Here is a 12,886-nt window from a genome sequence, read left to right as displayed (position 1 = left end):
CAAAGCAAGCTTGGAGTTCCAGTGAAGCTCGCCTGAGTTTTACAGAGGACTGTGAAATCAAGTTGGGAGAAGAAAACAAGTGACTTCCACACAACTTAGAAAGGCAACAGAGTATTGCTCAGTGTCTGATATGTTATAACTTATAAAAACTAGCACTAGTTAGAAAGGTTTGTGTTTCCAAAAGAAGAAATGCCTAAAAACAAGTTTCATGTGGTATTCTAGGAGCAAAATATGTCTGAACAGTTGGGATTTGTAGAATGTGAGTGCAGGGCAGGCTCTAAGCGTGAATTTAGTCTAGGAGTTTTCCAATTTTTTGTTTGAGGTGCAGGGGCTGAAAGCCTTTGTTACAGTGACATCTTGACATCTTTGGGAAGCATAAATAAACTGAAGCTGATATAAGCAACTGAACTTTGAATATAGACAAGAGAGAAGTCATAACAGAGCAGCTACTGTCTTCCCTTCTGCTTTGGGGAGTGTTTCAAATGTCCTTCAACATGATGGTTTTATGTTTATGTCGCAGCTTTAGGACAGGATCACATCCTGTACTTTTTTGTAGCTCCTCCAATACCTGTTGACTGTTGTTTACCCAATCAATCTCAAGAATGCACCACAGTGACAAATCTATGTCTCTATGAATTCCCGGTGTGGCGCTGTGGGATCAGCACTGGACCTGGAACCATAAGGCCGGCATTTCAAACCTACCAGCTGCTCTTCAGAAACCCTATACAGGGTTGCTGTGAGACAGAACCGACTCAATAGCACTTAACAATAACAACAATGTACATGCACCATATACACAATTATACTAACTATAAAATAATGAGATCAGTTATAATGTGTGGCTCATAAACTCCAAGTCATTGCTTCAGAAGAAAGTTCATTTCCTCATATTTGTTAGAAGCAGGAGGGAAGTATATTCTCTGCTGCTCTGGAAGGCAGGTGATGGAGGAACATTTGGTCACCGTGGCAGCCATGAGAACTCAACACTCAGATCAGTTTACTGCAGGGAGGGGAATTGAATGACAGCCCCAGCCGCTTTGCCCTGAAATCCGTCATCTCCACAGTGAGGTCATGTTTCCCACGTTGCTCAGGCCAATGACTGAGGGCAGTATCTCAGGAAGGCAGGCTGGGAGGATTGGGACTCCTCTGATGAGCAACTGTGGCTCAAGGGCTTCCTGACAGCCTTGAGAATTTTCTCACAACAGCCCAGCAAAGAGTTTCTGCCCAGCCTTCCTGCCTGCCCTTTTCTCCTCCACTTCCTTCCCTTTCTGGAACCTACAGGACAACTTTCCCAGCCCCCTGTGGCTCCGTCTCATTTTTCCTCACTGGTGTTTTTTTTCTCCAGTAAATATCTTCCTGTCTAATCTCATCTTTGAGTCTGCTACTTGGAAGACCCAAACTAAGACAATCACCCATGCAAGAAGATATTGGCAGAGCTCCATCTGCTCAGCCAGGTAAACAAATACAGTTCTGGGGGAAAAGGAACAAAACCCAGCATTTTGCTGCAGGTTCAAGCCCTGTGCCCCACCCAACTGAACTAGGGAGGCTGTAATTGGTCATTAAAGCGGATGCTGTGTTTGAATCCCCAGTTGGCTCCTACGCCTTGTTCTCAACCCAAAGGGGGAAAGGAAGAAAGTGCTTAAGCTTCCCCAAACTCCAGTAAATTACTTGGTACACATGCAGAAATAGCTTTAAATTGCTTGAGAGGGTGAATAGAAATATGAACTATTGCGGTGTTGTTCCTCTATTAAGAGCTAATGGTTTTTCCCATAGTAATCACCTCTGAATCTGGCACAGTGCTGATTAAATAGCAAATGCGTCACCCACATTAAATGACAAAGTAACTTGATGTAGACCATGCCTGTTGTAAAGATCTGGAAAATGTCATTTCCTCAGATCCATGTACAAAGCAATGGGATCAGCTGTTTCCTTATACATGCAATTCGTTCATTTATAAGTATAGATGGAGACACGCAGTCACTAAATGAATAAGCATCCAGCTGGAGGATTGTTGATTCTGAAATGTTCTTTGCAAGGCTTTTGGAAAGAAATTTTTAACAAGGGGTGGATTTTTTGTTGTTGTTTTTGTTTTTAATATATGTAGCAGTGAGATGAAAAATGTTTCCTCACTTACAAATGTTCCCATGGTTGTTAGGTGGGTAGAGCTTAATAAAGAAGCCTAACGGAGAAAAATGTCTCCAATTACTTTTGTTCAGTGTCTTGGTAAGACACATTCACTATCCTATCTTTTAACATGAAAATGTGATATATTGATAAAGTTAACACATAAAGCTAATGTGTCTAGTGCAAAGATTTATTATGTGAGCATACACAAATTAATAATGATAATATTTAATATTAACCACTTGCAAGTTATTAAAAGTTCAATGGACTGTGTTTTATAAATTATTATTTATCATGTAAGATTTCTCACACTTGATTTGGTAAGGTTGCACTAACAGAAAATTATAAGTGGACATATGTAATAATCAGACATGATAGTGACTCAGGAATCTCCTCTCGTCTTTTGAAACAATGGGAACCAGATTTCATTTCTTCTATGAATTCCTTGCTATAAGAATGAAAATGAATTAAAGGCATGACCAATTAGAGTTCCAAATGGTCCCATTTGGCTAAGCACATTCTTTTTGTCTTTCTTAAGAAGATCTTTGAATTGAGAAGGGGATATGGAAGAAATACATTGGTTTAGATAAATAGGGCATGAGAGAAGCCACATACACTACAACATCATATAAACCCAGTTCCAGAATGGCTATTGTGAAATGAAATATTTCCTTTGGGAGTGAAATTTGCAAAATTTGGCAAAATGGTGACCATTTCCCAGCTATTGCTCTTTCATCTCCCTGTTTACTATCAGCTGCCAAATTGAGTTTTCCCCTAAACTCTCCTAATCTGGGGCAGTGCTTTCTGATCTTCTCACCCCTGCTCAAACACTGAAGACAATAATAATAGGAAACAATAACACTGCTTACTGTTCTAAATTATATGCAATGTCCATTTCATCCTCACATCAATCCTGTTGTTGTTAAATGTCATCATCGATTCAGTTCCGACTCTTAGTGACCCTCTATAGGGTTTCCAAGGCTTTTTAAATCTTTGCGGGAGCAGAAAGCCTTATCTTTCTCCTGTGGAGTTCTTGGTGGGCTTAAACCACTAATCTTGTGGTTCACAGTCCCATGATTATCTTACAGAACCATCGCGCTCTCTTGTAATGGAGGAGACAGAAATAAGTAACAAACAATTCTGACATGATATTTGGTGGCTTAATAATGACAGAATTTCAGTCCAAAAGAGAGATCTGATAGTCATGGTAGGGATTTGTCAATACCCCTGAAACCACTTCAAGCAAGCAGCTGCCTGGTCTTATGCAAAAGACAAGCTAGCCCTATTTATAAACATTTGGCTGTAAAACCTGTGTGCCATTGGGTGCACTCCAAACTCTGGCTGGGCCAAGCGGATGGAGGGCGTATTCCAGCTCTGTGAGCACAACAAAAGGCTCATTGGAGACCATAGGTGGGCTGGAGACTCAGCCAGTGAGTATAGACCTTGTCAGACAGCCTGCTGAGCTGCATTCCTTTGATGTCCGAAAGGATTTTGTGATTGAAAAAACCTTCCAAGTTTAGATGGGACACCTACTGACTGATAGAGGTGACCTGTTCTGTTCAGGGATGGTATGTATGCTTTATGCAGGAATTAACATAATAGAAGGCTAGACACCAGATCCCAAATCTCAGAAAGAAAGCAATGTCAACCTTGCAAACTGGATGATAATAAAAAAGTGTGGGTATACAAGTTAATTCTTTGGACTTGTTATCTGGAGGGAAATTATGCTTGGTAAAATAGCTCAGCCAAAAACCAGGAAGACCTTCAACAGGATGGATTGACACAGTGGCTGCAACAATTGGCTCAAGCACAGTGAGAAGGGTGAGGACTGGGCAGGACTGGGCAACACCATAACTTAGAGTCACCAATTCTTCATCAAACTTCCTTATTCATTGTGTAGCTTTCACATTCATATGAGGCCATGGAAAGTGCATCTTAGTCCTGGAAGTGACATCTCTGCTCATTAATACTCTTTAATGCTCTTTCATCTTTTCCAGCAGATTTACCTAATGCAAAGCATATGTCATTGAATTTCTTGATTGCTGCTTCCTTATACATTGATTGTGAAATGCAATTCTTAAAACTTCAGTATTTTCTCCATTTATCAAGATGTGACGTATTGGTCCAGTTGTGAGAATTGTTTTCTTTATGTCGAGGTATAACCCATACTGATGGTGGCATCTTTAGTCTTCCCCAGTAAGTGCTTCAAGTCCTTTTCGCTTTCAGCAAAAAGGATTGTGTCATCTGCATAATGCAGGTGTTTTGGTTTTCTTTTTTTAAAGTTTTTATTGTGAATTGAGTGAAAGTTTACAGGGCAGATCATCAGTTTTACATTAAAAAAATCATATACTTCGTTTCATTACAATGGTTATAATCCCCTCCATGTACCATCAGTATTTCTCTCTATTCATTTTAGCTATTCTTTTTTTAAAACACGCAGGCATATACAATAATTTAAACCACCACAGGACACAGTCTGCATGTCTGCCTCCTGGCTGCCAGCTCTCAGTCCCTCTCTTTCCATGAATCTAGAGTCCTCTGCTGCTCCCTCTCTCTATGTCTCCATCTTTTGCAGGTTTTTAATGAGTCTTCCTCCAGTCCTCATGTGTTCTTATTCATATAGACCAGCTTCTCAGATGATTTGCTCAGTATACAGATGGCTCTGGGGGTTAGTGCGCTGGACTGCAAAGTCGGTTTGAGCCACAAGGTTAGCAGCAGTTCAAACTCACCAGCCTCTCCTTGGAAACCCTATACAGGGTTGCTATGGGTCGGAACTGACTCCATGGCAGTCAACAACAAATACAGATTAAGTAAGTATGATGAAAGGGTACACTCTTGACATACACTTTTCCTGATCTAAACCTCATAGTATCCACTTGTTCTATTCAAATGACTGCCTCTTGATCTATGAGAACAATTAAGTGTTCTGGAATTCTCATTCTCGCAAGCTAGCCATAATTTGTTATCCACACAGTTGAATGCTTTTGCATAGTCAATAAAACACAGGTAAACATCTTTCTGGCAGACTCTCTGCTTTCAGCCAAGATAACAGTGATATCCCTACTTCCATGTTCTCTTCTGAATCCAGCTTGAATTTCTGGCTGTTACCTGGCCATGTACTGCTTCAAACCATTTTTAAATTATCATCAACAAAATTTGGCTTGCATGTTATATTAATGATATTGTTGAATAATTTATGCCTGCTGTTGGATCACCTTTCTTTGGGCACAAACATAGATCTCTTCTAGTCGGTTGATCAGATGCTATCTTCCAAATTTCTTGGCATACACCAATAAGAGCTTCAAAGATGCATACATTTGTTAAAACATCTCAATGGCGTTCTGTCCATTCCTGGATTCTTGCTTTTTGTCAATGCTTTTAGTGTAGTTTGCACTTTCCTTTCCTTTTTTTCCCCCATAACAAACAAAATAATAGACCCAGGAATCCTTCATGAAAGTTGGGTAATTTGATCAATCGACGAACAAGCATCTATTGAACACTTTCAAGTCTATGCCATTTATATCAGGGTCCTCCCTCACAGCCACTCTGTGAACGCAGGGGGGGATGCTACTTTGCAGACATTTAGAAATACTTGATGGCAAAGTTAGCAGCCTTCAAAAAGTTCATGGGAAAATGGAATTAAAAGATAAAGGAAGGAATTTTTCCACAAACTTTTTGAAGCCCCCTGGAATAGCCATAAAACAGAATTGGATCAGGTCTTTTTAACTGGTGTATTCCAATTTTCTGTTCATCAATGGTGGCTTAGGGGGTGAGATTCCAGAATTTGGCTATTTCACTCAAATACTCCATCTCCCCCTTTCAAAAATTATCTTTATGTTTATAGGAGGCTGAAACCATTAATTTAGGACCACATCAGGAATATTTTCTGGGAAAAAAGCTTAGATGCAGGACAGCCAAATTTTACTAGAAAACTTCAAAATGGTGTTAAGTGGTCTTTAGGGGCCAAAAGCAAGATTGCCACCTGCAAAAGTTAAAACACCTTTTAAGAAAGACAAAGTACAGCTTGCCTCTTGTTTTTTTAAATTCCAGTTCCTTTGTATTATGCTAATAAAATACTTTAAAATCTTAATTCCCACACCCATTTGGGAAGAAATATAAACATATGGGGAATGTACTCTTCTTTATATGTTGCAGTAGTTATTAATGTTAGCAAAACTGAGCTCCATTTTAGCAGATCAGTTACTTGAGTTTGAGGGAAATGTTAAGAATTAGAGGGTCTGGGGAGGAGTAGAGAAATGTATGCTTGATAGACTTCCTTACAAAGTCGTATTTCCAAAGGGTCTATCTAGAACTGGAGCTTTTTTGTTGGCATACACAAGTAATCTAGCAGGTTCACTGAGGTTCATCCCTCATCAGAAACTGTGCTAAACACACCCTGCTCAGTGAAATACCAATCTCCAGAGGGAAAACTTCACCAAGCTGCTGATTACTGCTGGACCAAGACATTCAAGAGCTCCCCTCCTCATATAGAGACACACACAAACGAGATGTTAAACTCAGTATCTTCAAGACACTGTGCCAGAGCCTGGGCAAGAAGGGATGGGAAGGTGGGTGGAAGGGAAAGAGGAGCCACAGGGAGGATGGCTGGTGTCTCACAGAGGGGACTGCAATCATTGAGATGAAGCAAAGTGTACAATTTGTTGAATGTAAACTGATGATCTTGTCTGTAAACCTTCACTCAATTCACAATACAAAGTTTTTTAAAAAAAAAAGAAACAGAAAGAACCTGTGCCAGGCATGCAAATTGGGCTCACAGCTGATCGAGTAAGACAATGGAAGAAACGCAGCTTCAAAAAGTTGGGAAAATTCCATTATCTTTTCATTTCATTTCCCATGAACTTTTTGAAGCCCCCTTTGAATCATGGAAGGAGCCCTGGTAGCGTAGTGGGTTACAAGTTGGGCTGCTAACCACAAGGTCAGCAGTTTGACTCTACCAGCCACTCCAAGGGAGAAAGATGAGGCTTTCTGCTCCCGTAAAAATTTACAGCTTCAAAAACCCTACACAGGGTCTCTATGAGTCAGAACTGACTCCACAGCACACCACCACCACCACGACCACCACCACCTATATCGTAGTCCCTTGCTCCCTTCCTTGTCTGGGAAAACTGTTCCACTCTACTCTAGTGAATATTTAAAAGGGAAAACAGTGCTGAGCTCTGCTAACTAAGTTGTCCTCACCTCCTCTGTTTCAGGAGTAAATTCTTTTCTTCTGGGGGGTTGCCCAGCTCCTGGCCGAAAGGCTCCCATTGGAATATTGATATTTGCCTAAAAGAGAAAAAAGGGAAGATTTAAGTCAAGTAAAGAAAGGAATTGTGATGGTACTTTGAGACAGCAATCATTGTGAGGAAAATTGCATCTGAAAATTACATCGCTAAAGCTTTTTCCCACAGGACAAAAATATGTAAAAGAAAATTTGACTTCCATTTATTACATGTTTCTGGTGCCTAGCCTTAGATTTGCATAGTGTATTTAGAATCCCCTAATACTTACTGATGAAGATCAATGACCATAACCTTCAGCATGGATTGCATCTCAATGTAAAGAAAACAAAATTCCTCATCACTGGACCAATAAACAGCATTCTTATCAATGGAGAAAAGATTGAAGTTGTCAAAGACTTCATTTTTCTTGGATCGACCATCAGCACCCATGGAAGCAGCAGTCAAGAAATCAAACAATATTCTAGGCAAATCTGTGCCCAAGACCTTTTTAAAAGTGTTGAAGAGCAAAGATGTCAGCTTGAGGACTAAGGTGCGCCTGACCCAAGCCATGGTATTTTCAATCACCTCATATGCATGTGAAAGCTGGACAGTGAATAAGGAAGACCACAGAAGAATTGATGCATTTGAGTTACGGTGTTGGAAAAGAATAATGAAAGTACCATAGGCTGCCAAAAGAACCAACAGATCTGTGCTGGAAGAAATGCAGCCAGAGTGCTCCTTGGAGGCCAGGATGGCCAGACTTTGTCTCTCATACTTCGGACATATTGTCAGAAGGGACCAGTCGCTGGAGAAGGATATCATGTTTGGTAAGGTGGAGGGTCAGAGAAAAAAGAAAGCCCACCAGAGAGATGGATTGGCCAAGTAGCAGCATCAATGGGCTCAAGTGTGGCAACAATTGTGAGGTTGGTCCAGGACTGGGTAGTGTTTTGTTCTGTGGTGCATAGGATCGCTATGAGTCTACCGACTCAATGGCACCTAACAACAACAACAACATGGAATGAAATGTGGTGCTGTAGGATCAGCACTGGACCCCTAACCCTAAGGTTGATGGTTCAAATCCACTAGCTGTTCCTCAGTGGAGTTGGAATTGGCTCGGCGGCACTTAACAACAACAAACAACAATTGGATGGAAGACAGCTACCTGGCCAACTGACTGGAAGCGATCCATGTTTGTGCCCAGTCCAAAGAAAGGTGACAGACACAACAGAACGTGGGAATTATTAAGCAATATCATTGATATCACACACAAATAAAATTTTGCTGAAGATACTTCAAAAGCAGTTGTGGCAACACATCGACACAGAGCTGCCAAAACTTCAACCCAAATTCAGACGAAGACATGGAACAAGATTTATCATTGCTGACATCAGATGGTTGTTAGCTGACAGCAGAGAATACCAAAAGGATGTTTACTTGTGTTTTATTGACTATACAAAGGCATTTGACTGTATGGATCATAACTATGGATAATATTGCAAAGAATGGTAATACCAGCACACTTAATTGTGCTCATGAAGAGCCTGTACACAGAACAAGAGACAGTCCTTCAAAGAGAATAAGGAAAGAACTACATACATGGTTTAAAATCGGGAAAGCTGCACATCAGAGTTGGATCCTCTCTCTATACTTATTCAATCTGTATGCTGAGCAAATAATCAGAGAAGCTGGACTATATGAAGATGAAAGCGGCACCAGGATTGTAGGAAGGCAGATGACACAACGTTGCTTGCTTAAAGTGAAAAGCATTTGAAGCACTTGCCGATGAAGATCAATGAAAACAGCTTTCAAAATGGATTACAACTCAATGTAAATAAAAATAAAAAACAAAAGTCCTTACAACTGGACCAATAAATAAAATCGTGTTAAATGAAGAAAAGATCAGAATTGTCAAGGATTTAATTTTGCTTGGATCCATAATCAACACTCTTGGAAGCAGCAATCAAGAAATTAACTGACATACTGCATTGGACAAACCTGCTGCAAAAGAGCAAAGATGTCACTTTTGAGAACATCTCATATGCATGTGAAAACTGGACAAAGATTAAGGAAGGCAGAGAAGAACTGATGCATGTTAAATAATGGTGTTGGTTGAAAAATGTTGAAAGTACCATGGGTTGCCAGAAGAACCAACAAATCTGTCTTAGAAGAAGTACTTCATCTCATGTACTCCATAATACGTTGTTGTTAGGAGGAGCCAGTCCCTGGAAAAATGTATCATGCTTGATAAAGTAGAAGGTCAGTGAACAAGAGGAAGGCCCTCCCCCTCCACCACCCCCCAATGAGATGGATTGGCCCAGTGGCAGCATCAATGGGCTCAAACACAGCAACAGTTATGAGAATGGTGCAGGACCAGGTATTGTTTTATTCTGTTGTACATGGAATCACTATGCGTCAGAGCCAACTCGATGGCACCTAACAACAGCATTGCATGGAAGAAGGAACACTGGTGACATAATGGTTAATTGCTAGACTGCTAACTGAAAGGTTGGTGGCTTGAACCTACCAGTCGCTCCATACAAGAAAGATGTGGCAATCTGCTTCCGTATTAGAAATCCTTCGGGGCAGTTCTATTGTGCCCTAGAGAGTTGCTCTGGATATTGAATGGAAGACCTAGAAGACTTTCTTTTGCCTGTTGTTCCCCACCCCCATGATGCTTATTACTGTCCTCTCTCTAGAATGTTGTTGTTAAGTGCTGTTGAGTCGGTTCTGACCCCTAGCAACCCTGTGTAGGGTTTCCAAGGAGCGGCAGGTGAGCTTGAACTGCCAACCTTGTGGTTCAAACCGACTTACTCCTCTCTAGAATGAGGAACACATAATGCTAAGGAAAGTTGGAAAGAGAATTCATAATACCCCATCTACGCGTAAGGCCTTCTTCAGGCTCCTTCATATTTACCAAGCGTAGGGAACTCACACCTCCTAACCCCTCTCCTCCTCCTTCCCATAATGTCCTGTTGCAAAGCAATCCAGTTACTGACTCATAGTAGAACTGCCCCACAGGGTTTCTAAGGCTGTGATCATGGTGTGACGTGGTAGAATAAGCACTGTAGAATAAGCTAACTGAAAAGTCAGTGGTTCAAACCCACCAGTTGTTCCTTGGAAATCCCACAGTGTCGCTATAAGAAAGAATTGACTTGATGGCACTAAACAACAGCAACAAATCTTTATAGGGAACACGGTGTCTCCATATGATAAACACTGGAATTCAAACCACAAGGTCTATGGTTCGAGTCTGCTAGCCATCCCACAGGAGAAAGATAAGGTTCTCTGCTCCCATGAAGATATAAAACTTCAGAAACCCTAGACAGGGTGACTGTGAATGGGAACCGACTCAACAGCACTTAACAACAATAACAACAGTCTTTACAGAAGCAGACTGCCACAAACTGAACCACTAACCTTTCAGTTAGAAGTCAAGTGCTTAACCACTGCACCATCAGGGCAGCTTAACCTCTCATTGCTAAGTGCCATTGAGTTGCTTTCAACTCATAGTGACCCTGAATAGTGTTTCTGAGGAGCAGTTGGTGGGTTTGAACCACCAACCTTGTGGTTAACAGACCAGTGCTTATCCTACAGTGCTGCACAGGACTCCAGCCTCTCATTGTTGCTGTTGTTAAGTACCGTCGAGTCAGTTCTGACTCATAGCGACCCTGTATCAGGATTCCCAGCAGCAGCTGGTGGGTTTGAATTGCTGACTTTGTGGTTCAAAGTCCAGTGCTGATTCTATAGGGCCACACCAGGAGTCCAGCTTCTTGGTAGGTCTCTGTAATGGGCATTCTTCTACCTTCTCCCCAGCCCACGACCCTGCGGGTCAGTGAGTAGGAAAGCGAGTGATAGGAAAGTCAAGTGACCTTTGTATCACCATTCTTCTCATTAAGATAACATACTCATTTCCATCATTGGTAAACATCAAACACTGTCTAACATGAAATATTCTAACCTTCAAATTATATAAGGAATGCTGTTGTTAGGTGGCCTCTAGCTGATTTCCATTCATCCCAACCTCGGGTAACAGAGCAGAACCATCCCACAGAGTTTCCCAGACCGTAATCATATGGTCATCAGGTCTTCTCTCCCTCCGAGTCACTGGGGGGAGGGAGGGGTTCCAACTGCCTAACTTTCTATTAGCAGTTGAGCACTTAACTGTTGTATCAACATGGCTCCTATAATGTAACTTGAACTTGGGGAAGAGAATATGTACATTTGAATTTTGTCCCTATTTGGTTTGAGATAAAAAATATTTAATGCAGACAAAAAATGTCTTCAACCAGTAGTATCACACTCACATAAAACAAGCATCACAAACTTTTTCTCTTAAAGTAAAATATCATTTTTCTCCTTTTAAGTGTTGCTTGGTGAGTAATTCTCTGTGTGGACTTGAAAAGTTGGAATTTCACTTTGATGTTATGCATGAAAATGATGTCTAAGCAAAGGGAACAAAAGATTTTGTTACCTTATGACATAGATTGGATAATTACGGTATCACACCAGAAGAAATAATTAGCAACTTCCTGGTACAAGCTCCATTGCCAGGGGAATATTAATCACAACACAGGAAATGCCCAGTGTCTATGTTCGTGCACAGTCACGCAACATGGCGGGTCTTTGTTCTGGTGCCATCAAAAACAGGAAGCGCCTTTCTCACATAAGGGCTTTACAACTCCCTTCCTACTAAAATAATGCAGATCCCACAGAAAGAAGACAGATCCAAAGCATTTGAGGTAAATAACAAGAGAGCTACCTCACCATTGAATCATTCCTAGGGACAACTAGCTAAGAAGAGTTTTAGATTAGTCGGTATTATACAGACTAGAATATAAGTACAGTACAATTTTAGAGGGAAGTGTTTTGGAAAATCTAAGACTGAGTCTTTTATACTATTCCTCTGCATGGTGGAAATATCAGATGGTCTAGAATGGGAGTGGAGTCCTGCTGTGGCACTGTAGTAATAGCATTGGACTGCTAACCCAAAGGGTGGCAGTTCAAACCTACCAGCTGTTCCTCAGAAACACTACACAGGGTTGCTATCAGTCAAAACTGACTTGATGGCACTTAACAACAACAACAAAGAGTGGGAGAAGGAGAAGATCTAAGTCAACAGACAAAAACCCACAAATCTTATATAGTGGCAAACTGTTGTTGTTAGGTGCCATCGAGTCAGTTTCAACTCATAATAACCCTATGCACAACAGAACGAAGTGCTTTCAATGTGGTTAAAAACAGATGTGAAGGAGAACTTTATAACGCATTTTGACCAAAACTAAATGACTGAATTAAACTCAGCTTTTGCTGAATTATTCTTTCACCATACTTACTCAATCTGCATGCTGAGCAAACAATCCAAGAAACTAGATTGTTTGAAGAAGAAAGTGACATAGGATTGGAAGAAAATTCATTTACAATTTGCAATATGCAAATGACACACTTACTGGAAGTGAAGAGGACTTGAAATACTTACTGATGAAGATCAAAGACTACAGCCTTCAGCATGTTGTTGTTGTCAGGTGCCATCGAGTCGGAAC

General features: G+C 40.9%; 1 protein-coding gene across 1 annotated transcript in view; it reads right to left on the bottom strand.

The window, feature by feature from the left end:
* Positions 1–12,886, bottom strand: part of SMPX (small muscle protein, X-linked) — an 81,898-nt gene that overhangs the window by 43,094 nt on the left and 25,918 nt on the right. The window contains exon 3 of the mRNA XM_006835577.1: positions 7,324–7,410. Coding sequence (XP_006835640.1) covers positions 7,324–7,410 — 87 coding nt within the window. The remainder of the gene's footprint in view (positions 1–7,323; positions 7,411–12,886) is intronic.

Source organism: Chrysochloris asiatica, unplaced genomic scaffold (genome assembly GCF_000296735.1).
Source record: "Chrysochloris asiatica unplaced genomic scaffold, ChrAsi1.0 scaffold00018, whole genome shotgun sequence".
Taxonomy (NCBI): Eukaryota; Metazoa; Chordata; class Mammalia; order Afrosoricida; family Chrysochloridae; genus Chrysochloris; species Chrysochloris asiatica.
This window is presented reverse-complemented; position numbering and strand designations above follow the sequence as displayed.